Raw genomic sequence first — 26,144 nt, 5'->3', positions numbered from 1 at the left:
TTTGTAGTTCCCTGATGATGAGTGATGTTGAGTATTCATGTGTCTGTTTACCATTTATATGTCTTCTTTTGAGAAATGTCTGTCTGTGTCTTCTGCCAGTTCTTAACTGGATTTTTTTTTATTTTTGGGATGTTGAATTTGATAAGTTCTTTATAGATTTTGGATACTAGCCCTTTATCTGATATGTCATTTGCAAATATCTTCTCCCATTCCTTTGGTTGCCTTTTAATTTTGTTGATTGTTTCCTTTGCTGTGCAAAAGCTTTTTATCAGTTTCTCTTTTGTTTCCCTTCCCTCTGGAGATGTGTCTAGCAACAAATTGCTGTGGCTGAGGTTCCAGAGGTTGCTGCCTATGTTCTTTTCTAGGATTTTGATGGTTTCCTGTCTCACATTTAGGTCTTTAATCCATTTTGAATTTATTTTTGTATGTGGTGTAAGAAAGTGGTCCAGTTTCATTCTTCTGCATGTTGCTATCCAGTTTTCCCAACACCATTTGTTGAAGAGACTGTGTTTTTTCCATTGGATATTCTTTCCTGCTTTGTTGAAGATTGTTTGACCATATAGTTGCGGGGAGCACTGTTTTCTAAAATTTTTGTAGTTCTTTCATGTGCTATATCTTTTATCTTTCAAAAGACATTAGAATATTGTCTGATGTTGACCTTGTAAGTTATTTGTCATGTCTGGAAAACAGAAGATACGAATTTTTAATTTTACATGTACCTGCTTCTCATAATTGCAAATAAAAAATGTTTACCTTTGGGTTCTTTTTTTAATTTAATGTGATGTTTAATAACACCATTGCTGTGTTTTCTAATTTTTATTTCTGGAACAATTTATGCCAGATTGCTCCCTTTCCATTTATGGCCTTTTAATATTCAGCATAAGTTTCAAAACATTCTTGATTATCTGATGTGTAAAGGTTTTCAACCTGGGTGCTTTTTAGTAACTCATGAAATTAGAAATAATATTTAAAAGCTTATATATAACATAGGTTTTATTTGTTTATTTTTAATTTACTTAAATCAGTGCTTTTTCACCCAGGATTGTGCAGTGAACTCACCTGTTGAGTTTTAGAAAAAACTACACAGCTCAAGCTTCTACTACAATCTATTGGAATAAGTATTTCCTAGGTTAGAGTCTGGGCATCTATGTTTTTAAAAACTTTGCAGCTGATTCTTGTGCATACACCTGCTTCTCAAAATAGCATTTGCATTTCTCTCTTTTCTATACATCACCATGATAAATAGTATTTAAAGCAGTGTCGGGGGGAAGGGGGGGCGCGCGGGGCACCTGGCTGTCTCAGTCAGTAGAGCATGGGACTCTTGACATCAGGGTTGTTAGTTCAAGTTCCACATTGGGTGTAGACATTACTTAAAAATAAAATCTTAAAAAAAAATTAAGCAGTGGGGATGTATTTATTATCAGTTTTTTTAGTCTTTAAAAAAAAAAGATTTTTAGCCTGTATTGTTCAGTTTCTTTTATATAAAATGAGGGGCTTTCATGGAAGATATCTTTACACTGACTGTGAACCTATGAGAACAGTTTTATTTTTGGCCTCAAATTCATAGCACATATTGATAATCAATTTTGGAAATAGCTTCTCACTTACCTATAGAAATGAATATTTTCTTAGATGAGTCATAAATGACCTTTTTACTTAATTACCAGCATATTTTCATATGTAAAGCTTGGTCAGTTAAAAAAAGATTATGGGCTTTTATATTTTAAAATTTGTCATGTTATAATGATTGAGGTTCAGTTTGAAGACATTAATTTCTTGTTTATCAGAGCATCATTCGTTGTGATGAAGATGAAGCTCACGTTGCATCTGTATATTGCACTGTATGTGCAACTCATTTGTGCTCAGAGTGTTCTCAAGTTACTCATTCTACAAAGACATTAGCAAAACACAGACGAGTGCCTCTAGCTGATAAACCTCATGAGAAAACCATGTGCTCTCAGCATCAGGTACATGCCATTGAGTTTGTTTGCCTGGAAGAAGGCTGTCAAACTAGCCCACTTATGTGCTGTGTCTGCAAAGAATATGGAAAACATCAAGGTCACAAGGTATGAATATAATTAGACTGGATGACTCTACCTAGTTTACCAACCTACCATTTGTTTCCATTGATTTTGTTCTTTATGACAAGTAGGAATTGAAGAAGAGTTCAGTAATGAATAGTTGAGCTTGGCATGAAAATAAATGAGAGATTTAATTTTTGAATATCCTACCAAAAATTTCAGAGAGGCCTTAGCATTCTTTCTTCACTGAAAAATAGCTTTCCAGTAGGAAACAAAATTTCTTTGTGTGCATGTTTTCATAATGCACTGGATTGTGTTGACAATATTTATGTCTATTGATGAATTGCTGTTTATGGTGAAATTATAAAGTAGTGAGTCTCTTGGATTCTTTTTTTTTTAGAGGGAGGGAGAGAGGGAGAGAAGGAGGGTGATGGGGGGAGAGGGAGAGAGAATATCTTTTTTTTAAGATTTATTTATTTATTTTAGAGAAAGAGAACGTGTTGGGGGGAGGGGCAGAGGAAGAGAGAGAGAGAAACTTTAGCAGACTCTGTGCTGAAGGAGCCAGATGCAGGGCTTGACGTGGGGCTTGATGCAGGGCTTGATCCTACAACCCTGAAATCACAGCCTGAGCCGAAACCAAGAGTAAGAGGTTTAACGGACTCTGCCACCCAGGTGCCCCAAGGGAGAGAGAGAATCTTAAGCAGGCTCCATGCCCAGTGTGGAGCCTGATGGGGGTGCTGGATCTCACAACCCCGAGATCACAACTTGAGCTGAAATCAAGAGTTGAATGCTTAACCAACTGAGCCACCCAGGCACCCCATCTTGGACTGTTATTAAGCAATAAATGGACTCCCAAATTCTAAATTATTTCTTTGGGGGATAAATAGTTTTGGGATGAAGGTAAATTAGTATTTATTTTCTTGTGCTTTTTGTAAATGTCTTATAAAAGCCACTTGTGGCTGATGCTTTTTTTTTTTATCATTGGAGTGATTTAAATAGCATTTTATATCATTAGTCAATACTGTGAGTTCTTTTCTGTAATTCTGTTGCACTTTAGCATTCAGTATTGGAACCAGAAGCTAACCAGATCCGAGCATCAATTTTAGATATGGCTCACTGCATACGGACCTTCACTGAGGAGATTTCAGATTATTCCAGAAAATTAGTTGGAATCGTTCAGCACATTGAAGGAGGAGAACAAATAGTGGAAGATGGAATTGGAATGGCCCACACAGAACATGTATGGAATTTTTTTCTTCTCTCTTTACATTCTTACCCTTTTTACTTCTAACCTTTTCATCTTCTTATATTTATTGAGCAATTACACTGCGCTAGTACTGCACTAGTGACTGAAAATAAGTTTTTAAAAAAGGCTTTGTCTTCATGGAATTTATAATCCATCGTAGAAGAAAGCCAGTTTTAAGTGTGGTAACTTTATTTTATGGGGAAGTATAGGATGCCTTAGCATTGCATAAGAGGGGCATTAATTTAGCTGAGTCAGGGAAAGCTTCCCAGAATACAAGATACTAAATTGAGATTTGAAGAAATTTAGTCAGGGAGAAGAGTGGGGTAGAGAGTGAATTGTCCCACTGAGGGAAGCATAGGTTAAATGCCTGGTAGTGAGAATTGGACGCATTATTGAAACAACTCAGTTCACTACAGTTGGATCTTTGAGTATTGGCTGGAGCATGACAGGAAAAAAATGTTGGAGAGTTAAGGGCCAAATCATGCAGGACCTTGTTAGCTATGTTAAAGAGTTTAGACTTTATCCCAAGGGCAGTGATGAGCAATTGAAAAATTAGCGTAGGAATAAAATAATCAGATTTGCGTTAAGAAAGGTAGCTTTTCAATGTAGAAGATGAATTGGAAGCAGGAAAACCTATTACTAGGAGGTTGCTGAAATTATCTGGTTGAGAGATGTTTATGGCCTATAATACTACAGTAGTGAGAATGGAGAGAGGTAGATGGGCTTGAGATTTTAGAGCAGTAGAATAGGTAGGTCTTAGTGATTGATAATATTGATTATGTAAGTAACTTGAAGGGTCAGGCATGATGCCTGGATTTCTTTCTTGCCCAAGGGAATGGATGGTGATATCATGCATTAATGGGGGAGGAGGAAGAATTTTGTGAGGGATAATGGGACCAAGATAATAAGTTTAATTAAGATATTGAATGTATTATGTCTGGGAAATAATAAGGAAGATACCTCCAGTGAATTGAAGAGTAAGTGGGTGTTGGGAAGTGAGTGTGTTTAACTTTTAAGAAGTTTAGCTGTAAAGAGAAGGAAGGAACTAAGGGGGTAATTATGGGCTTGCTTTTTAAAATTGAATTGTGGGGATGCCTGGGTGGCTCAGTCGGTTAGGCATCTGCCTTCGCCTCGGGTCATGATCCCGGGGTCCTGGGATCAAGCCCTGCATCGGGCTCCCTGCTCGGCTGGAGGCCTACTTCTCCCTTTCCTCCCTGCTTGTGCTCTCTCTCGCTATCTCTGTCTTTCTCTCTCAAATAAATAAATAAAATTTAAAAAAAAATTGAATTGTGGAGGAGAAAGGAGTATTTTCAGATGGAATATACAGGGGCATACAAAAATGCAATGTTTTGCTTTGGTAATCAAACAAATTTAAAGCTAAGTCATTGGGGAATAATACTAGTACTGCCTTGTCAAATGTAGTAGCCATTACCCACATATGGCTATTTAAGTTTGAATTATTTAAAAATCAAATAAAATACAAAATTTGGTTTTTCAGTTTCACTAGCTGCATTTCAAGTATATTCAAGTACATATAGCTAGTGGCTACCATATTAGACCACACAGATACAGAATGTATCCATTATCACAGAAAGCTCTATTGGACATTTTGTGCTAGAGTGGAAATATTTTATTCAGCGAATATTTACTGAACACATACAAGAGCTAGATGCTCTTTTAGCATTGTTCTAGCTAAGGAGATACTGCTTTATAAGTCAAAAAGTTCTGCCTTTGCAGTTTATATTCTAACATGGAAAAGGGTCAGTACTTATGGCAAAAGTATATTAGGTACTTTGGAGAAAAACAAGAGAAAGGGAGAGTGCGCTTTTATATGGGGTGTTCGTGGACAGACTCCCTGAAAAAGGAACATTGAGCAAAAAGGGAAAGCAGATGAGAATGAGACCTATGCTAATATTTGGGGGAAGAGCATTCCAGGCAGAGAGAAGAGCAAGTGCAAAGGCCCTGAGGTGCCTGATGCACTTAAGAAACTGTGGAGTGTTCACTTCAGTAGCACATACTAAAATTGGAATGATACAGCAAAAGTCATTAACATGGCGCCTGTGTGAGGATGATTTACAAATTTACGAAGTGTTCTATATTTTTAGGGATTAAGAGGTACAGACTTGCCATTATACATAAGTCACAGAAATGAAAAGTGTAGCATAGGAAGGAATATAGTCAGTAATACTGTAATAAGTGACAGATGGTGACTGTACTCACTGTGGTGAGCACTGAGTAATGTGTAGAATTGTCAGATCACTATGTTGTACACCTGGAACTAATATAACATTGCATGTCAACTATTCTTCAATAAAAACAAACGAAACAACTGTGGGGAGGCTAAATGCAGCTAGAGTAGGATGACAGACTGTAGCAGGAGTTGAGATCAGAAAGGGTCTTATTGGGTACTTGCTCTTCTTTCTGTCAGGAATACTCTTCTTCAAGATACTGATGTGGTTTCCTCACTTACCTTCTTCAGATCTTCAGATGTCGCTTTCTCAGGACTTCTGTCCTTGAACACCCCACATAAAAGGATTTTGGCATTTACTCTGAGTGGAATGGGAAACCATTGAAGAATTTTGGGCAGAAGAATAATTGTTTTTGACTTAACATTTTAAAAGATTGGTCTGGCTGCTGGGTGGAGAATACGCTGTAGAGGGCAGGAGTAGATCTAGTGAGACCAATTAGAAGACTATTGTAATCAGGTGAGAGATGATAATGTCATAGATCAGGTTGGTAGAGGTGGAGGAGATGAAGCTTTATCAGATTTTGGATATACTTTGAAGTCAGAATTTTCTGAGGGACTAGTTATGGAATATGAAAGAGAAGTATTAAGGGTGACTCCAGTTTTTTTTAGCTTGAACAACATGGAAGATGGCATTGCCAGTTACTGAGATGGAGGAAACTAGGTTTGGCTGTGGGAGAGACGGGAGAATAGGTATTCCATTTTGCTTCAGATGTCACTTAAACAGTTGGATATCCAAAGGTTGTGGTTAAGGAGAAAGATCAAGTGTTGAGATAGCAATTTTGGAATTTTTAAGGATATAGATGGTATTTAAAATTTCATTAATTCACATATAAAATCTTTGTTATGTTTAAGGTTGTTTTAAACTAATTTTAATTTCCTTAGGTGCCAGGTACTGCAGAGAATGCCCGGTCATGTGTCCGAGCTTATTTTTCTGATCTACATGAAACTTTGTGTCGTCAAGAAGAAATGGCTCTAAGTGTTGTTGATGCTCATGTTCGAGAAAAACTGATTTGGCTCAGGCAGCAACAAGAAGATATGACTATTTTATTGTCCCAGGTTTCAACAGCATGTCTCCATTGTGAAAAGACTTTGCAACAGGTAGGTAGGTTAAACATGGTTAGGACAAACTTTAAGAAGGAGGGTTTATAAGGTTAAGCAGATAATTACCACTAGTCTATTTTATTGATAAATATTTTCTTCTTATTATTATATGTTACTGCATGCATTAACATTGTGCTTAGGTCTCTAACCTTGAATTGCTCCACCAATCATATCAGTGTCCTCTCCTTCATGTGCCCTCCACACCATAAAACCATGGGTTCTAGAAGCTTTTTAATGTCTTGTCATTCTTCACTCATGCCAAGCCCTTTAACTCTCCTTTGCTAAGCATGCACTATTCTCTCTGCTTGGTGGGCTTATATCTCCCTTTTCTGATAGTGGAAATCCTTCTTCAAAGTTTAGCTCAAATGTTTGCTCTTCTTTAAAACTGTCTCTTCCTTGCTGTTTTTTCTTGGGTGCCCCTCTAGCATGTAATACCTATCTCTGCTCTAATTCATTGGTTCTTGACTTTAATGTCACAGTAATCCTATATTTTGTTGTGTTTTTTTTTTAAGATTTTATTTACTTGAGAGAGAGAGTGTGTGAGTGAGAGCGAGCATGAGCGGGGTGGAGGGGCAGAGGGAGAGGGAGAAGCAGGCTCCCTGCTAAGCTGGGAGCCCAGTGCCAGCTTGATCCCAGGACCCTGAGATCTTGACTTGAGCTGAAGGCAGATGCTTAACAGACCGAGCCACCCAGGCGCCCCATCCTATGTTTTTTGATGGTTGAGGTATCATAAGCAATTTGTTTACCCAGTTTTCAAATGATATACTTTTAAAATAAATTAGATTTAAGGTTATTTAGCCAAAAATGTCAGTCTTACTCATTTCTGTTTGGATCTGCTCTCATGAGCCGGTGATGTAAGGGTAATTATTGCCCTAGGAATTCCCAGTAAGCTGTAGTGTATCTCATCTTGATTGACAGATTACTAGTAATTGTGTTGATTGCAAATCATTGTAGAGCTAAACTTACTACTGCTGTAGAGCTTTTTCTCTTAAATACCTGATTAGACTTATATGAGTGTGGCCAGGCTATAAACACAACAGCCTTGAACTGTTGTTTAGCCCTTATCACACTGAATTGTAATATGTATATGCCATTTATTAAGTTGTCTTTGAGCTTCAGTCTTAGTCTTCTTTCCTCTGCTCTGTGATTTTTGGGACTGGAACTCCACTAACCACATATGTGTTTTACCAGCTGGCTTCTTGTTAGTTTAGGCTCCACTAAGAGGAGACATGAGAGGAAGCCTGGAAGGTAGGGGTGGTTTCCTTGGGGTTCCCATTTGCTTGGGGTTCCTGTGAATTTCACTGCTCACATGAGGAGACCACTTTCCTTAGAGACCTGAGTTTAGGCTCCATGGGGGCCTTCCTGTAAGTTTCTAAGTTTTAATTATTCTAGCATGTGCCTTTTATTCCCCCAGCCCTAGGTGTGATTGCTGTTTCTTACAGTTGCTTTCCCCATGATACCTCAGAGTTCTTTTTACCCTTTCCGTTACCTAGTTAGTAACTACACCCAGTTAACAGTTCTTCATATTAAATTCTTTCTGCTCACATAACTGATATGGTTATTCTCTCCTGATTTGAACCTGAATGATATAATAGGCATTGTTTATCCTTCTAGATGTTTGACCAGATGCATCTTGTTTAATCTTTGTATCTGGATAGAAAGAGCTTAATAAATACTTGTTCAGCTCATGATGGGTAACCAAGCTACACAGCAAAATCACAAATGGATTATGTCTAGATCTCATTTGCTTGAATACTTCAAAGTATTTTTATATTTATTATGTTAAAAAGTATGCTCATAGTTACTGAAATATTTAGAGGTATTTTAGAGTTTCTGAAGCATTTCATCAGAGTGATTGCTAATTGTTAATGATATGATATCTCACTGTGTTAATGCAAATGAAATCAGGGTATTACAGTCATTATTCATATCAACTTAAGTTTTATTTATTTAAGTAATCTTTACACCCATCATGGGGCTCGAACTCACAACCCTGAGATCAAGAGTTACATGCTCTTCCAACTGAGCCAGTCAGGTGCCCAAACTTTTGCTTTGATTTGTGGCCATAGAACCGTAACCCCAACCAATATACTTTTTTTTTTTTTTTTAAGATTTTATTTATTTATTTGAGAGAGAGAGAATGAAAGAAGGAGCAGGGGGAGAGGGAGAAGCAGACTCCCCACTGAGCAGGGAGCCTGACATGGGGCTTGATCCTGGCTGAGCTGCAGACAGACATTCAACTGATTGAGCCACCCAGGTGCCCTCCCCCCCACCAGTATTCTTAAAAGTTCCTGCCACAGAGATAATTAAGCAGAGGAATAGATAAAACATCACACATTTATTACGAATTTTGAGAAGAAAGCTTATCATCTTTCCCTTCCAAAAAAATGATGCATCATCTAAGTCCAAGGCATGATACTAAGTGGTGAGGATTTGTCTATTAATTTAGCAAATATGTTTTGAGGGCCTATCACGTGCCAGGTACAATCTAGATACATGGACTCTCTTGGTAAACAAAACATACAAAAAGCTATAATCTTGTGGAATTAGCATTCTAGCAAGGAGAAGATAGACAATAAACCATAACCATATCTAAATAAGTAAATTATATAGCATGTTAAAAAGTGGTAAGAACTAAGGACAAAAAAAATGAGGGTCCAGCAGACTGCATTATTAAATGGTCAGGGTAAGCATCATTAAGAGAAGGTGAGATTTGAGCAAAGCCTCAAAAAGGAAGAAGGTGAAGGAATTTGTTCAAGCCGTAATGTGGGGAAGAATACTCCAGCTGAGGAAACAATTAGAGCAAAAACCCTAGGGCAGTCTGCCTGGTGTATTTGAAGAACAGCAAAAGAAGCCACTGTGGGTGAAACAGAGTAGGTAAAGGAAAGGGTAATAGAAGCTGAAATCTGGAAGTAATAGGGAATTATCTGTAAGGAAGGCTTTGTGGGTCACTGGAAGGACTTCAGGTTTTACTGATTGAAATGGAGAAGCCATTGTGAAATTTTGACAAGAATGACTTGATCTTACTTAAAAAGATGACTTTGATGTGTAAAAAATAGATTGAAGGAGGGCCAAGATGGAGGGAAAGAGTTAAAGGAAAGAAGGAGTTTGGAGGCTGTTGTAGAATTCCCCATGAGAGAGAATAGTGGCTTGGCTAGTAGGAGTGAGAAGTGTGCAGATTCTGGATAGCCAGTAGGAGTCGTTTGTATGTGGGGCATGAGAGAGTAGAAGGCAAGAATTGCAGGGGTTTTGTTCTGAGCACCTGGAACAACATACAAATAATAAGCAAAGTTTATTAGTTCATAACCAACTAATGTAAATATGCAACGGTGAGCAAAAACTGTAAACACTTCTGCTCTCATTGGGCTTACATATTGTTAGATCTCTGTCTTAGGAAGAATATATTGGTATGTGTGTAGAATATCTCTGGATTAATATTTGAGAAACTAGAAAGTGCTTGACTTTGAAAAGAGTCTGGAGATCTAGAGGGCAAGGGAGGCTTTTCAGTTTGACCTTAGGTCAATTTTAAAAACCAGTACACATATATATTAGATTTTTTAAAAAAGTACAATGGACATACAGTGTGCATTAGTGTTCAGCTTGCTGAATTGTCAGACTGGGCATTCCTGTGTAACTAGCACCCAGATGAAGTAACAGAACATTACCAGCACCCCTAGAAACCCCTCAGAATCCCTTCTAATAACCACCTGCCTTCCGCTCTGAGGATAAACCACTACCCTGACTTCTAACGCATATCTAATTTTTGTCTCTTTCGGTAATTAATAAAAATGGAATCATACAGTATGAAGTCTTCTTGTCATTTCTTCTTTTACTCGACATTATGTTTGTGACATTCATATCATCAGGTATAACAGTGGGTTGTTCTCATTGTGGTATAGCGCTGCCTTTCTGAATATACCACAATTTATCCATTCTACTACTGTAAGGCTCTTTTTTTTAAAAAAAAGCTTTATTTATTGGGGCACCTGGGTGGCTCAGGTCATGATCCCAGTGTCCTGGGATCGAGCCCCGCATCAGGCTCCCTGCTCCGCAGGAAGCCTGCTTCTCTCTCTCCCGTTCCCCCTGCTTGTGTTTCCTCTCTTGCTGTGTCTCTCCCTGTCAAATAAATAAATAAAAAAAAAATCTTTAAAAAAAAAATAAAAAAAAGCTTTATTTATTCATTTATTTGAGAGAGAGAGAGAGCAAGTAGCAAGTTTACCGGAAAACTATATTCTCTTTTCTAGGATGATTGTAGAGTTGTTTTGGCAAAACAGGAAATTACAAGGTTACTGGAAACATTGCAAAAACAGCAACAGCAGTTTACAGAGGTTGCCGATCACATTCAGTTGGATGCCAGTATTCCTGTCACTTTTACAAAGGTAATGTATAGTACTTCATTTTTAGGTATGGCTTCTGATAAATCATAATTGTTTTACATTCCGTGATAATCAGCTTGAAGAGACAACTAAGAAATTCATAGGTTCTTTTTGAAAAAAAGTTTTATCAGTGGAAAATAGAAAGTGGTGTAATGAATCTCCATGTACTTGTCACCCACTTTAACAATTACAAACTTTATTTCAATCTATCCTTTTCCCCATTCCCCTGTCTACCTGCAGTCTCTCAGGTTATTTTGGAACAAATCCCAGCATATCATTTCATCTATGAAATATTGTTGTGTGTATTTGTAAAAGGTAAGGACTGTTTTAAAAACATAACCTAAAAAATTTAATAATGAATCTCTAATATTAACCATTATCCAGTTAGTTATTCAAATCTCCCAGATGGCTAAGAAATTTTTTTGTTTCTGGAAACAAAATCCAACCAAATAAGGCCTGTACTTGGTTGATATATTTTGGTCTCTTTTAAAGTGAATTGCCCCTAATTTAAAAGGTTCATTTGTTTTCATTTTTTTTCCCTTTTTAGGGTCTGTTTTTTTTAGAACTTAATCTTATTTTATCATTCTGTGAAACATTTACATGGTCCAGAGTCAAATCTACAAAGCAGGGTTCATTTAGAGAAGTCCACCTTCCATCCCTAACCCCTCCACACTTTTCCTCCTTTCTCCATAGAAAACCCATCAAGAATTTTTTCTTAGTTTTATTCATCATTTAAAAAAATATAGAGAAATACATTTATTTATATATTTGTACACTCATCACATTTAAAGGTAGAAAACATTACACACTTCTCCACTGTGTTCTTTTCACATAAGTGTACGTCGTGGAGATTACTCCATAGCAGTATTCAGTGACATTTTCTGTTCTTTTTTTTACAGCTTCAGGGTACTCTATTGTGCAGATATATCACATTTTTGTGTGTGTGTGTGTGCTAAAAAAACATAAAAATCACCATCTTAACCTTTTTTTTTGGAAAGAGAAAGTGAACATTGGGGGAGGGGAGGAGCAGAGGGAGAGAGAAAAATCTCAAGCAGCCTCTATGCTCAGCATGGAGGGAGCCTGATGCAGGGCTTGGTCTCATGACCCTGAGATCATGACCTGAGCTGAAATCAAAGAGTTGGACGCTTAACTGACTAAGCCACCCAGGCACCCTGATCTTAACTATTTTTAATTGTACCGTTCAGTATTGTTAAATATATTCACATTCAGTATACCTCCAGGAATTTTGCATTTTGAAAAACTGAACTTCTGGGGCGCCTGGGTGGCTCAGTCGTTAAGCGTCTGGCTTCGGCTCAGGTCATGATCCCAGGGTCCTGGGATCGAGCCCCGCATCGGGCTCCCTGCTCCACAGGAAGCCTGCTTCTCCCTCTCCCACTCCCCCTGCTTGTGTTCCCTCTCTCGCTGTGTCTCTCTCTGTCAAATAAATAAATAAAATCTTAAAAAAAAAAAAAAAAAGAAAAACTGAACTTCCATACCATATAAACAATAAGTCCCCTTTCCCCCTCTCTCATCACCTCCTGGTAACTACCATTCTACTTTCTGTTTCTTTGAATTTGAGTATTCTAAATACCTCGTATAAGTGGAGCCCATATAGTCAGTATTTGTCTTTTTATGACTGGCTGATCTCAATTAGTATATCCTCAGATTTCACCCATGTTGTGGCATGTGACAGAATTTTCTTTTTTTTTAAGGCTAAAAAATATTGCCTTGTTTGTATATACCACATTTTGTTTATACCTTCATCCATTGATGGACATTTGGGTTACTTCCACATCTTGGCTATTATGAATAGTGTAGCTGTGAACATGGATGTACACGTATCTCCCTGAGACCTTGCTTTCATTTCTTTTGGATATATATCCAGAAGTGAGATTACTGGATATGGTAGTTTTATTTTTATTTTTTTGAGGAAATGTTATGTTGTTTTCCATAGTGGTTGTACCATATCGTAATTCCCACCAACAGTGCACAAGGGTTTCAATTTATACACATTTTCATCAACACATGTTAATTTTTGTTTGTTTGTTTTAGATAGTAGTCATCCTGATAGGTGTGAGGTGATACCTCATTGTGGTTTTGGTTTGCATTTCTTTGAAGATTAATGAAGTTGAGCCTCATTTCATATGCTTATTGGCCAGTTTGTATCTTCTTTGGAGAAATTTTGTACAAGTCCTTTGCCTGTTTTTTAATTGAGTTATTTGATTTTTTATTTCATTGAGCTGTAGGAGTTTTTTATATATTCTGGAAGGGAATCCATTCTTAGATATATGATTTGCAAATACTTTGTCCCATTTTGTAGGTTGCTTCTTCACTTTGTTGATAGTGTCCTTTGATTCACAAAAGATTAAGATTGATATGGTCCCATTTGTCTACTTCTGTGTTTGTCAGCTGTGTTTTTGGAGTGATATAAAAAAAAAATCACTGCCAAATCCATTGTCATGAAGATTTTGCACTATGTTTTCTTCTAAGAGTTTTATAGTTTTGGGTCTCATTTTGGAACTTTTATCCATATATTTAAAATCCAGGGGCACCTGGGTGGCTCAGTCGTTAAGCATCTGCCTTTGGCTCAGGTCATGACCCAGGGTCCTGGGACCGAGCCCCTGTTCAGTGGGAAGCCTGCTTCTCCCTCTCCCACTCTTGTGTTCACTCTCTTGTTGTCTCTCTGTCAAATAAATAAATAAAATCTTAAAAAAAAATCCAAATATTTGTAATTGTTATATGTTATTTGTAAATCTACCCTTTTATCAATATATAATGAACTTTTGTCTCTTATAACAGTTTCTGATTTAAAGTTTATTTTGTCTCATTCTAGGATAGCCACCCCTGCTCTTTTTTGAGTATGATTTATATGGAATCTCTTTTTCTTTTCCTTCACTTTCAGCCTTCTTGTGTCCTTAAATATGAAGTGAGTCTCCTATAGACAGCATATTATTAGATCTTGTTTTTTTAATCCATTTAGTCAAACTGTCTTTTCATTGGGGAATTAAACCCATTTATATTTCAAGTAATTATTAATAGGTAAGGACTTGTTATTACCATTCTGTTTATTGTTTTTTTTATATCTTATAGCTTTTTTGTCTTTCCTTTTGTCTTACTGCCACCTTCTGTGTCTCAGTGATTTTTTATAGTGTCATGGTTTGATTCCCTACTCATTTCCATTTGTGTATATTCTATGGATTTTTGTGTGTTTACCATTGCTATTACAAAGAACATCTTGTTATAACATTCTATTGGAAAGTGATAACAACTTAACTTCTTTTGCATATAAACCCTCTATTCTTTTATAGCTCCACCCCCCATACTTTATGTTATTAATGTCACAAATTACATCTTTGTACATTTATACCTGTTACCATAGGCTTATAGGTTATTTAACGTTTGTTTGTAAATCTAAGGTATTAGATTTATGCAACAAAATTATAATAATACAGGTTGGTATTTGTCCATGGAATCAGAGGAATGAGTAGGAGATGAAATAATTAACAAAGGTATTATAAATAAAAATATAAATGCTAATATATTTTAACTCCGTATCAAAATAAGATTTAAATTTTTAAAAATTACAGGACAATAGAGTTCACATTGGACCAAAAATGGAAATTCGAGTTGTTACGTTAGGATTAGATGGTGCTGGAAAAACTACTATTTTGTTTAAGTTAAAACAGGATGAATTTATGCAGCCTATTCCAACAATTGGTAAGTATAAGTACTGCTTTTTACCTTAATGGATGTTTTATAGACAAACCCTAGCTTACAACTGAGTTCTTGGGGGTCTTATTTTATGCCAGTATGGCATTGTGGTGGGCTCTTTACTGGCTCTAAGACACTGACATGTCTGAGAAAAAATGCAAGGTTCAGGGCTGTGGGATTGAAATGTGGATGGTGGGATATTAAGAAGTGTTGGTGGGACAGTTGAAGGATTAAAGGATTGGTGAAGGTTAGGGTGAGAGAGTGGTAGTGGTGCAGAGCTGTTAGGTATTTGAGTTTCAGGATCTCAGGATCCTGGTGGAGGTTTAGAGGACTAATAGCTGTTAAAAGTATATATTCCCCATATAGGTTTATTAGGAGTGGAGTTGGTTGGGCAGCAGTAGATATTGCTGTATGAAGATAATTTATATTTTCACAGTTCTAAACAGTGGGTCGCCTGTGTTTGGTGTGTTACTAATTATAAATACAAGTTCAGTATTAAAGTAATTTTTTTTTGCAAAAACAGGTTTCAATGTGGAAACTGTAGAATATAAAAATCTAAAGTTCACTATTTGGGATGTAGGTGGAAAGCACAAATTAAGACCATTGTGGAAACATTACTACCTCAATACCCAAGGTAAGAGTGAAAAATGATATCTTAATTTTTCAGAATTTTAGGATGCCAGTTTTCTGTGGAATTGATTTAACCAGTGAAGCTTATTTTATTAAAAACGTTAAGGTGGAAAGACTGGGATATGTGCTTTGGTTTATTTCATGAAGAAATCATAATTATAGCTTCAAACCATACTTACCTTTCATATCAGGCAGTTAAGAAGACATACTGCTGCTGCTCTTAACAGTTGAAGTACATTATTACTATTCATATGAGTGTGATATGGGGGTGTAATATGTGTACACCCCAAGTGTAATATGGCAATATCGTGATGAAGGGGAGAATTCTTGGTGTATGTATCTGCTGCTCTCTTCAATTCAGTAAAATATTTATCTCATTATAATCTCTCAGTAGCTCCATAAGTACCTGCAGTGGTTTGCTGTGGCCAAACTGTGTTTTATCACACATTCCACCTAGCATTTATTTATTATTTATATTTAGGCCCCATTCTATGCTTTTGCCTATACCCAACATGAAATTTATGTTCATGCCACATGTTTCGTATATCATCATACTTCCCAACTAGCAGAGAAACTAGATAATTATTTTTACATTAGGATTTTGATACAGTGATTAATAGGGAAAAAAATGGGATTTTGAACATGAGGAATGGTTGAAAAGTTGGGATGTTTAGCTACCATAAGGTAGCTAGAAAGATTTCAAAAGAGAATCAACTCAGTAGATACTTGTGAAGTTTCTGCTATGTATTTTGAGTACAGTATATGTGGAAAGTGCTGTGCTAGGCACCTAGAGAGAATACTTTGGAGAGATAAAGATGGTGATTTATTTAGATTATTTTTTGGCAAAGGAAGTAGTAATCAAAGAACAAGTAGCATCGCAGGCCACAAAAGAAACCTCAACAAATTAAAAAAGATCAGTGCATCTTTTCTTTACTTTTTTTTTCTTTTAAAAGATTTATTTACTTAGAGAGTGTGAGTTGGGGAGGGGCAGAAGGAGAGGGAGAGGGAAAGAGAAAATCTCAAGCAGACTCCCTGCAGAGCCCCATGTGGGGCTCGACCCCATGACCCTGAGATCATGACCTGAGCTGAAATCAAGAGTCAGACACCTAATCTACTGAGCCATCCAGGAGCCCCTCAATGCATCATTTCTGACCACAGTGCTATGAAACTAGAGTCATCCACAGGAAAAAATATGGAAAGACCACAAATACGTGGGGGTTAAATAACATGCTACTAAACAATGAATGGGTCAATCTGAAAAATCAAAGAAGAAATCAAAAAGTACATGGAAACAAATGAAAATGAAAACACAGTGGTTCAAAACCTTTGGGATGCAGCAAAAGCTGTTCTAAGAGGGAACTTTATACCAATACAGGCCTACCTCAAGAAGCAAGAAAAATCTCAAACAACTTAGCCTCACACCTAAAGGAGCTAGGAAAAGAACAAACAAACACAGCCCAAAACCAGTAGAAGGAAAGAAATAATAAGATTAGAGCAGAAATAAATGATACAGAAACTAAAAAAATATAACAGAACAATGAAATCAGGAGCTGGTTCTTTGGAAAAAAAAAATCAATAAAATTGATAAACCAGACTTATCAAGAAAGAAAGAGAAAGGAACCAAATAAAATCACCAATGAGAGAAAAGAAGTAACAAAAAACCACATAAATACAAACAGTCATAAGAGAATATTAAGAAAAACTATATGCCAACAAATTGGAAAACCTAGAAGAAATGGATAAATTCCTAGAAACGTAAACTACTAAAACTGAAACAAGAAGAAATAGAAAATTTGAACAGTCTGATTACCAGCAAAGCAATTGAATCAGTAATCAAAGAACTCCCAACAAATGGGTGCCTGGGAGGGTCAGTCAGTTAAGTGTCTCCCTTCGGCTCAGGTCATGATCTAGGGGTCCTGGGATCTAGCCCTGCACCAGCTCCCCGCTCAACGGGTAGTCTACTTTTCCTTCTCCCTCTGCCCCTCCCCACTGTTCGTGCTCTCTCTCTCTCTCTCAAATAAATAAAATTTTTTAAAAAAACCCAAAACTCCCAACAAACAAAAGTCCAGGATCAGATGGCTTCACAGGTGAACTCTACCAAACATTTAAAGAAGAGTTAATAGCTATTCTTCTCAACTATTCTAAAAAATAGAAAAGGAAGGAAAATTTCCAAATTCATTCCATGAGGCCAGCATTACCCTGATATCAAAACCAGACAGATACACAAAAAAGAGAACTACAGGCCAATCTCTCTGAACAAAGATACAAAAATCCTCAATAAAATACCAGCAAACCGAATCCAACAATATAAAAAAAATCATTCATCATGACCAAGTAGGATTTATTCCTGGGCTGCAAGTGTGTCTCAGTATTTGCAAATCAACATGATATATCACATCGATAAGAGAAAGGATAAGAACTATATGATCATTTCAATAGATGCAAAAAAAAAAAAAAAAGCATTTAACAAAGTACAACATCTGTTTATGATAAAAATTCTCAACAAAGTAGGTATAGAGGGACCATACCTCAACATAATAAAAACCATCTATGAAAAACCCACAGCTAACATCATCCTCAATGGGGAAAAACTGAGAGCCTTTCCCCTAAGGTCAGGAACAAGACAAGGATGTCCACTCTCACCACTTTAATTTCAACATAGTCCTGGAAGGGCTAGCCACAGCAATCAGACAAAAAAAGAAAAGGCATCCAAATTGGCAAGGAGAAGTAAAATTTTCACTATTTGCAGATGACATGATACTGTGTGTGTGTGTGTGTGTGTGTGTAAAGCCTGAAAGACTCCACCAAAAACTGTTAGATAAATGAATTCAGTAAAGTCATAGGATACAAAATCAATTTACAGAATTCTGATGCATTTCTATATACCAATAGTGAAGCAGCTGAAAGAGAAGTTAATAATCCCACTTACAATTGCACCCAAAATAATAAGATACCCTGGTATAAACCTAACCAAAGAGATAAAAGACCTGTACTCTGAAATCTATAAAACACCGATGAAACAAATTTAAGATGATACAAAGAAATGGAAATACATTCCATGCTCATGGATTAAAAGAACAAATATGGGGCGCCTGGGTGGTTCAGATGATTGAGCATCTGCCTTCGGCTCAGGTCATGATCTTCAGGTCCTGGGATCAAGGCTCACGTCGGGCTCTCAGCTCAATGGGGAGTCTGCTTCTGTCTCTCCCCCTGCCTCTCCCCTGTCTGTGCTCTCTCTGTCTCAAATGAATAATAAAGTCTTAAAAAAGAAACTTTAAAAAAAATGAAAGAACAAATATTGTTAAAATGTCTGTACTACCCAAAGCAGTCTACACATTTAATGCAATTCCTATCAAAATACCAACAGCATTTTTCAACAGAGCTAGAACAAACAATCCTAAAAAGACCATGAATAGCCAAAGGAATCTTGAAAAAGAAAAGCAAAGCTGGAAGCATCACAATTCTGGACTTCTAAGTTAAATTACAAAGCTGTAGTAATCAAAACAGTATGGTACTGGCACAAAAATAGACATACAGATCAATAGAACAGAATGGAAAACCCAGAAATAAACCCACAATTATATGGTCAATTAATCTTTGATAAAGCAGGAAAGACTATCCAATTGGAGAAAGACAGTCTCTTCAACAAATGGTGTTGGGAAAACTGGACAACGACATGCAAAAAAAATGAAACTGGACCACTTTCTTACACAGTACATGAAAATAAATTGAAAATAAATTAAAGACCTAAATGTTAGACCTGCAGCCATAAAAATCCTAGAAAAGAACACAGGTAATAATTTCTCTGAAATTGGCCTAGCAGCTTTTTTCTAGATAGGTCCCTTGGGGCAAGTGAAACAAAAGGAAAAATGAACTACTGGGACTACATCAAAATAAAAAGCTTCTACACAGTGAAGGAAACAGTCAACAAACCTAAAAGGCAACCTATGGAATGGGAAAAGATACTTGCAAATGATATATCCAATAAAGGGTTAGTATCCAAAATACATAAAGAACTTACACAACTTAAGATCCAAAAACCAGATAATCCAATTAAAAAATGGGCAGAAGACATGAATAGACATTTCTTCAAAGAAGACATCCAGATGGCCAACAGACACATGAAAAGATGCTCATCATCACTTACCATCAGGGAAATACAAATCAAAACTGCAGTGAGATATCACCTCACACCAGCCAGAATAAAGTCAACAGCATAAGAAATAACAGGTTTTGGTGAGGATGTGGAGAAAAAGGAGCCCTTTTCCAGTGTTGATGGGAATGCATACTGGTGCAGCCACTCTGGAAAACAGTATGGAGCTTCCTCAGAAAGTTAAGATTAGAACTACCCTATGATCCAGCAGTTGGACTACTAGGTATTTACCCAAAGAATACAGAAACACTAATTCAAAGGGATATATGCATGCTGATGTTTATAGCAGCATTATCTACAATAGCCAAGTTATGGAAACAGCTGGAGTGTCCATTGATTGATGAATGGGTAAAGAAGGTGTGTGTGTGTGTGTGTGTGTGTGTGTGTGTGTGTGTGTATAATGGAATTTACTCAGCCATAAAAAGAATGAAATCTTGCCATTTGCAATAGCATGGATGGAGCTAGAGAGTATAATGTTAAGTGAAATAAGTCAGCGAAAGACAAAGACCATATGGCTTCACTCATGTGTAATTTAAGAAACAAACGAGCAAAGGGGGGAAAAAAGAGAGAAATCCAGAAACAGACTCTTAACTATAGAGAACTGATGGTTACCGTAGGGGAGTTATATGGGGATACAGGTGAAAAAGGTGATGGGGATTAAGGAGTGCACTTGTCAGGATGAGCATCGGGTAATTAAAATAAAAACTTACAAAAAAAAGGAACAAGTAGCATCATTATGGAAGTCATGAGAGGTATATTCTCATTAATTAAGAAAAATACTAACTCATACACACAGCACTTTGTATTTGGTAGAGCAAGTGTTCTAAATCCTGTTACAGATGGGGAAATGAAGAGAGCCAAAAAGTTAGGTGAACTACTTGAGGTCATACTGTTAAGTATTGCTAGATGCTCTTACAGTAGGCAGCGTTTCTGTGAAAAACATAGTAGATAGTAGACTAACCATAATAAAATAATGAGAGCATTAAAATATTTGGTCCATTTACTGAAAGTTAACAAATGACTAATTCTATTTTTTTTTTTTTTTGGTAGCTGTTGTATTTGTTGTTGATAGCAGTCATAGAGACAGAGTTAGCGAAGCACACAGTGAACTTGCAAAGTTGTTAACAGAAAAAGAACTCCGAGATGCTTTGCTCCTGATTTTTGCTAACAAACAGGTAACACGTTTGTATTTCAGAATACTTATTTAGTAGTTTTGTGCATCCTATGTCATTAGGTAACATAAGGTAATTTCAAAACTGATAATTCAGTAGATACTTATGAAGTTTGTGCTGAGTATTTTAAATACAGTATATATAGAAAGTTCTCTACTTGGTACCTTGGAGTATATAGAAAGAAATAAGGTGGTTGATGCTTACCAGAAACTCTTATTTGTTTGAAAACATGTAAGTGACTGTATATGAGATTGTAATACATAGAAAACTGGTAAGTAATTTCAATTATATTAGCAACGTCTCTTGGAAAATTAGAGTAGTTCTAAAGGTGGCATCTTGTGAAAGATGTGTAAAAAGTGGGATTTGAGTTGAAATTATGATACGAGTTGAAATTATGGATAGGACGTTGAGTCAATATGTGAAAGAAAGAACACTGTAGGCAGAGAAAATAAAAGCATGAATGTTTTAAAGGAGCATCAGCAGATCTATATGTGAAGGGCAAGTAGAGGATGAAGAAAATCTAGAATAACAGATGAGGTCTAGACTGAGAAATTTAGGTTTTATTCTATGACAAAGGAAAACCATCAAAAGGTTTTTGGACTCATATCTGTTTTAAGACTGTAATTTGGGGGTAGGATATAGCATTAATCAGGGGGAAGGGACTAGAGACAGACAGATACAGTAAATTGCTGTAGTAATTCAAGTGAGAGTTAACAAGATCCCGAATTAAAGGAATAGAAGGGTGGAAGTAGATTGAAAAGAGTTTTATGAAGGTAGATTTGTTAGAATTTGTTGTCCGAGTGGGGAGGATAAAGGATAGAGAGAAGCTACATATTCCTAGATCTTGAGCCTATGCTTCTAGGAGGATGAGAATGCTTTTCAGTGCATTAGAGGGGCTAATATGTCATTAAAAGGAAGGGTAGGATGAAGAATAAAGGATTTCCCTCCTAATAAAAAACCCCTGGGGCGCCTGGGTGGCTCAGTTGGTTAAGCGACTGCCTTCAGCTCAGGTCATGATCCTGGAGTCCTGGGATCGAGTCCCGCATTGGGCTCCCTGCTTGGCAGGGAGTCTGCTTCTCCCTCTGCCCCTTCCCCCCTCTCATGTGCTCTCTCTCATTCTCTCTCTCTGAAATAAATAAATAAAATCTTTAAAAAAAAAACCACTAAGAGCACAGATACACTTTGCTTTACTTACTGAAAAAGACACAGGTAAGGCAAAGTGAAATATCATTTTCCACTTAAATTGCTAAAGATAAAAATGTTTCATAATCTTCAGACTCACACATACTGTTGGTGTGATTATTAAACAGAGACATTTTCTTGGAGGGCAATTTGACAGTACCATACCTATCAAAATTTTAGATGCATATACCCTTGTACCTCACAATTCTACCTCTAATAATGTATTCTGCATACAAATATCCTAAGTTTATCCTGCAGATAATGTTGCAAATGAATGTAGTTAAAAATGTTACATATGTATATGTATGTGTTTGTAATAGCACATAAACAGAACCTCAATCTAAATATTAAATATACAATGGGTTAAGAAAATTATGTTGCACCTACATCCTGGAATGCAGTTCAGATGTTAAAAATAATGTAGAAGGTCTTCTTGTCCAGATAATGGAAAGATAACTATCTTTAAGATGTATTAAGTAAAAAATAAAAAAAAAAGCTGAAGTATGTTTCTGTTTGTGTTTATTTGCATGAGTGTGCATGGAAATTATCTGGACAAATATATAAGAAATAATAACTGGTGGTTGCTTCTAGGAAGTAGGGGTGCTCGGGTATTTGGAGTGGGAGTTTAATAACTGTTCATTATATAAATTCTAGGTATAAGCCATTTTTGTGATACACATGTTAACCTTTTTCTTTTAAGTTGATGCCTTATGACTCAGGCAGTATCTTTCATTCAGGTTGCATCGCCTATATTGATTTCACTGAAGGTGGTTCTTACAGACTATGTTATAAATGATCTTAATCACAACCCTACTTTTCTCTATACTTATTAATCACAAAATAATTACTGAAGGGTGAATCTAGGTTTTAACTTTAGGTTTCTTTTAGAATGGTACCAACAGAATTCTTTATAAATGGTAATTTTGATGGGCTGATTATAAAAAAATTTCTGATATGTATCTATCTTTCAGGATGTTGCTGGAGCTCTGTCAGTAGAAGAAATCACTGAACTTCTCAGTCTGCATAAATTGTGCTGTGGCCGTAGCTGGTATATTCAGGGCTGCGATGCTCGAAGTGGCATGGGACTATATGAGGGGTTAGATTGGCTCTCAAGGCAACTTGTGGCTGCTGGAGTATTGGATGTTGCTTGATTTTAAATGCAGAAGTTATTTAAAGTTTTGGGGTTAAGAGTTATTTTGCACATAATATGTTATAAGAAATTCTACATCTCAAAGATAGTTTATTTAGGATGTATATTTAAAAGGAATCTTGGTTGGGGAATTCAGTACGATATTGCTTTTTAAAAAATTACTCTAGTAAAATTTAAATATTTGAGCAGATTAAATTGCATTAAATAGGGACTTCTTGAATATACATTTTTTAAAAACATACATTTTTATTAAGTTTTTCACATTATGTGTGACCCATATATTGGCAAAGAAGTAGTCAGAGAAAGGGTAAGGTGAAGGTTTATTCTTTCAATGAAAAAGGAATAACCAACTGAATGCCTAATGGAACCTCTGTGGGAAGCAAGTGAAGCATAGCTGCTTCTTTATTTTGCCCTTTCACTGGATTTTGGCAGTATTTGTAGCAAAACAGCAGTGGCTTAATGAATTAGAATCCAGACTGCATCTTGGAGAAATAGGATTAATTTACTTCTTTGTTCAGTATAACAGAATAACTTTAATGCTAAGAACTATAAGCTACAGAAAATTAATATTTTATAATGTTTTATTGAAACTTTCTCTAAGCCCTTTTGTATAAAACCCAGTGAGTCAGATGAAATGTTATCTAATTAGGTATGACTGTCAGATTAGTATTAAACTGAAGAACAATTAATAATAAAACTGTGAAAGTCATTTATGTTGTAGTTAATCTTCACTTACGAAAGACCCATTTCCAGGGTTGAACCTGTATGTATTATCTCCTAGGTCACAGCTCTGAATTGGTCCTTCTACTTTCAACATGTTTAAAGTAGTTAGAGTTTCTTTTTAAAATATAACTGCATCCTTAGTGGGAACGATTATAGGTAAAATGTAGTAAGTTACACATAGAACCAGGGTCGGCTTACATAAAAGTAGGAAACTACATTTACCTTAAGAAAAGTCATTTAAGCAGTGGAGAATCAGTTACTTTAAATGCTTTCCCAAAAATATAAGTACATTTATCTTGACAATAAGACATTATTAAGGCTCTTCATGGTAAGGCCTTGAGAAGGAAGGAAAAGAAATGTTCAGAAAGTTTACATCACATTTATTATGCAGTGTTGTAAAAGTTTAAAAATTTTGTGCTTTTTACTGTTTTTCATTTTTTAAGGATACTCACGTATGGCAGTACAATTTATATTTAAACATAGCTAGATTGGGTTTTATTTTTTTTTAATATGCTCTTCACCCTTTAGGATGAAGCTGAATAATCCTAAGTCTTATTAGTTGAACTGCTAGGAGATGTCCCTCTTAGGTGGCACTGTTTTGGTTCTTTTGTTTGTACTTTTGTTTGTTTAAAATAAACAGCAAAACTTTTAGAAAACAAAGCATTAAAAAGAAGCCCATCAGTGTTATGGGCAGTATGTAAATAAGTAAATAGTTCATCCTTTATTTCTCAAGTAAAAGTCATGCTGTTACAAGTGTAATTTGTGCATATAAGTAACACTTATGAATTAAATTATTTAATAATTACAGTAACTGTGAAAAATAAAAAACATGTTAACATTTGCTTGTGAGCCCTTGACCTGTTTTCTCTACTAGGTAATTGGAAAAAAAAAAAAAGTCTAACACTAACATGTAAACTTGTTTTCCTTGTAAATTATTAAGTTCATTTCACCAATTTTGCTAAACTTTGTAATTCACATTCTTAGCATATTACTAAACACAATGTAAAAATTGTGCTTAGACCTGATTATAATGTACATAATAGTGTTTGTGTGTGGTTTCTTTTTTTAAGGAATATTTTTCTCAGGCTCTTATTACTATTTGTGGTTGTATTCTTTCACTAATCATTAGTTAAGATTTTGCTAGTTCCCTCTGGGAAATGTCAAATTTAATAATGAGAGAGATGTTTTAAATCCAGTCTATTAGGATTTGCCTCCTAGCTCTGAATTTCTGTATTTAGCCTAAATATACTGTATGGTTTATGTAAAGCAGGTTTTACAAGTGTGTAGCCCTGGTCTGTAATTCTGGAATGCTTTATCATCACCAGAAGCCATTATTTGCATTACACATAGACAGCAATAAAATATTAAAATCATTTTAAAGAAGTCCTATCATTATTCTAAAAATTCTGTTTCGTGTACCATCTACTAGTATAACTAGTAACCAATTAAGAAAGTTGTATTTGTGCTGTGGTTAAGAGAAAGAAAACAAAATGGGGTAGGGGATGACTTGCATGTCAAATTTGAGTTGTAGTTTATTAAAGATTTAGAAATAACTTATTCTGTATAAGCTGCACTTAAATGAGTATTATAGCTAATGTTTTGATAGAACTAAAATTTTTCATTAAAGTGAAACTCGTTTTTTAAATTTTAAGTACTATTTTTGAAAATGTCTGAGAAAACTTAGGTGTAGCCTATAACTATTATTGCTAAAAGAAAGACATTTTCTATAGTATTGAGATACCTTTGAATTTGCAAAGTAGTAATAGGGAAGAAGACAGTTGTACTTTGCCTAAAAAAATAATGAAGAGGATGAATGAGTAAGTATCAGATGGTATCCTGCTAATAATTTAAAACATGCTTTAAAAAAAAAGGACATCTGGCAATGTATGCTTTTAAGTCTACTGATTATGTTAAATTTATGACACGAAATGGAAAAATTCGTTCATCAAATAGGATTTTTCACTCAAGCAAAAGAACTGTTTGGCAAAATGGGGCATCACCACCACTTGGTGGCAGTATTATCAAAAATTTAGGATTAAGTTTTCAGGAATGAATAAATTGCTAGGGAGATGTCTAGACACCTAAAATAGGAAGAAAAGGTAAACGTCACAGTGAAAAGTCATTTTATGTCCAACATGTCCAAGTTCTACCTTATAAAAGGAGGACGTGATATTAAAGTAGCACAACTTGGCACATTCTTCCATCTCACAGGTTTGTGGTACAAAATGGATAAAGGAAGTAATCCTGCTTATCAATAGAAGGAAAAGTGTAAGTTTAAATTTAAACATAAGAATGTGGATTCCCTAAATAGGTCTGTTGAACGTGTTCCTCCTTTAACTTCTTGTTCTCCTTTAACTTCAAGAGTGTCTGGAAACTAGAAGCCATGGTTCTTAATAGTTATGAAGTCAGGAGGGAAAGTGAAGAAATGAAA

General features: G+C 35.9%; 1 protein-coding gene and 1 non-coding gene across 3 annotated transcripts in view; both read left to right on the top strand.

Annotated features, from left to right (window-relative positions):
* The window catches only part of TRIM23 (tripartite motif containing 23), a 33,079-nt gene extending 7,993 nt beyond the window's left edge, over positions 1-25,086 (top strand). For both annotated transcript variants that reach the window (XM_045895540.3, XM_045895544.3), the window contains 8 exons: positions 1,788-2,066; positions 3,079-3,261; positions 6,398-6,613; positions 10,861-10,995; positions 14,580-14,709; positions 15,227-15,337; positions 20,537-20,661; positions 22,812-25,086. In XM_045895540.3, the coding sequence (XP_045751496.2) occupies positions 1,788-2,066; positions 3,079-3,261; positions 6,398-6,613; positions 10,861-10,995; positions 14,580-14,709; positions 15,227-15,337; positions 20,537-20,661; positions 22,812-22,991 (1,359 nt within the window). In that variant the 3' untranslated portion in view covers positions 22,992-25,086. The remainder of the gene's footprint in view (positions 1-1,787; positions 2,067-3,078; positions 3,262-6,397; positions 6,614-10,860; positions 10,996-14,579; positions 14,710-15,226; positions 15,338-20,536; positions 20,662-22,811) is intronic.
* On the top strand, positions 5,265-5,370 carry LOC123836615 (U6 spliceosomal RNA). Its single transcript, XR_006789008.1, has one exon. It is a non-coding gene; the product is annotated as a U6 spliceosomal RNA (small nuclear RNA).
* Positions 25,087-26,144: the final 1,058 nt, after the last annotated feature.

Source organism: Mirounga angustirostris, unplaced genomic scaffold, assembly GCF_029215605.1.
Source record: "Mirounga angustirostris isolate CCGP_5_RB_7025 unplaced genomic scaffold, mMirAng1.0.hap1 SCAF_7, whole genome shotgun sequence".
In the NCBI taxonomy this organism is placed as follows: Eukaryota; Metazoa; Chordata; class Mammalia; order Carnivora; family Phocidae; genus Mirounga; species Mirounga angustirostris.
Note: the sequence above shows the minus strand (reverse complement) of the source record. Positions and strands in the feature narration are given on the sequence as shown.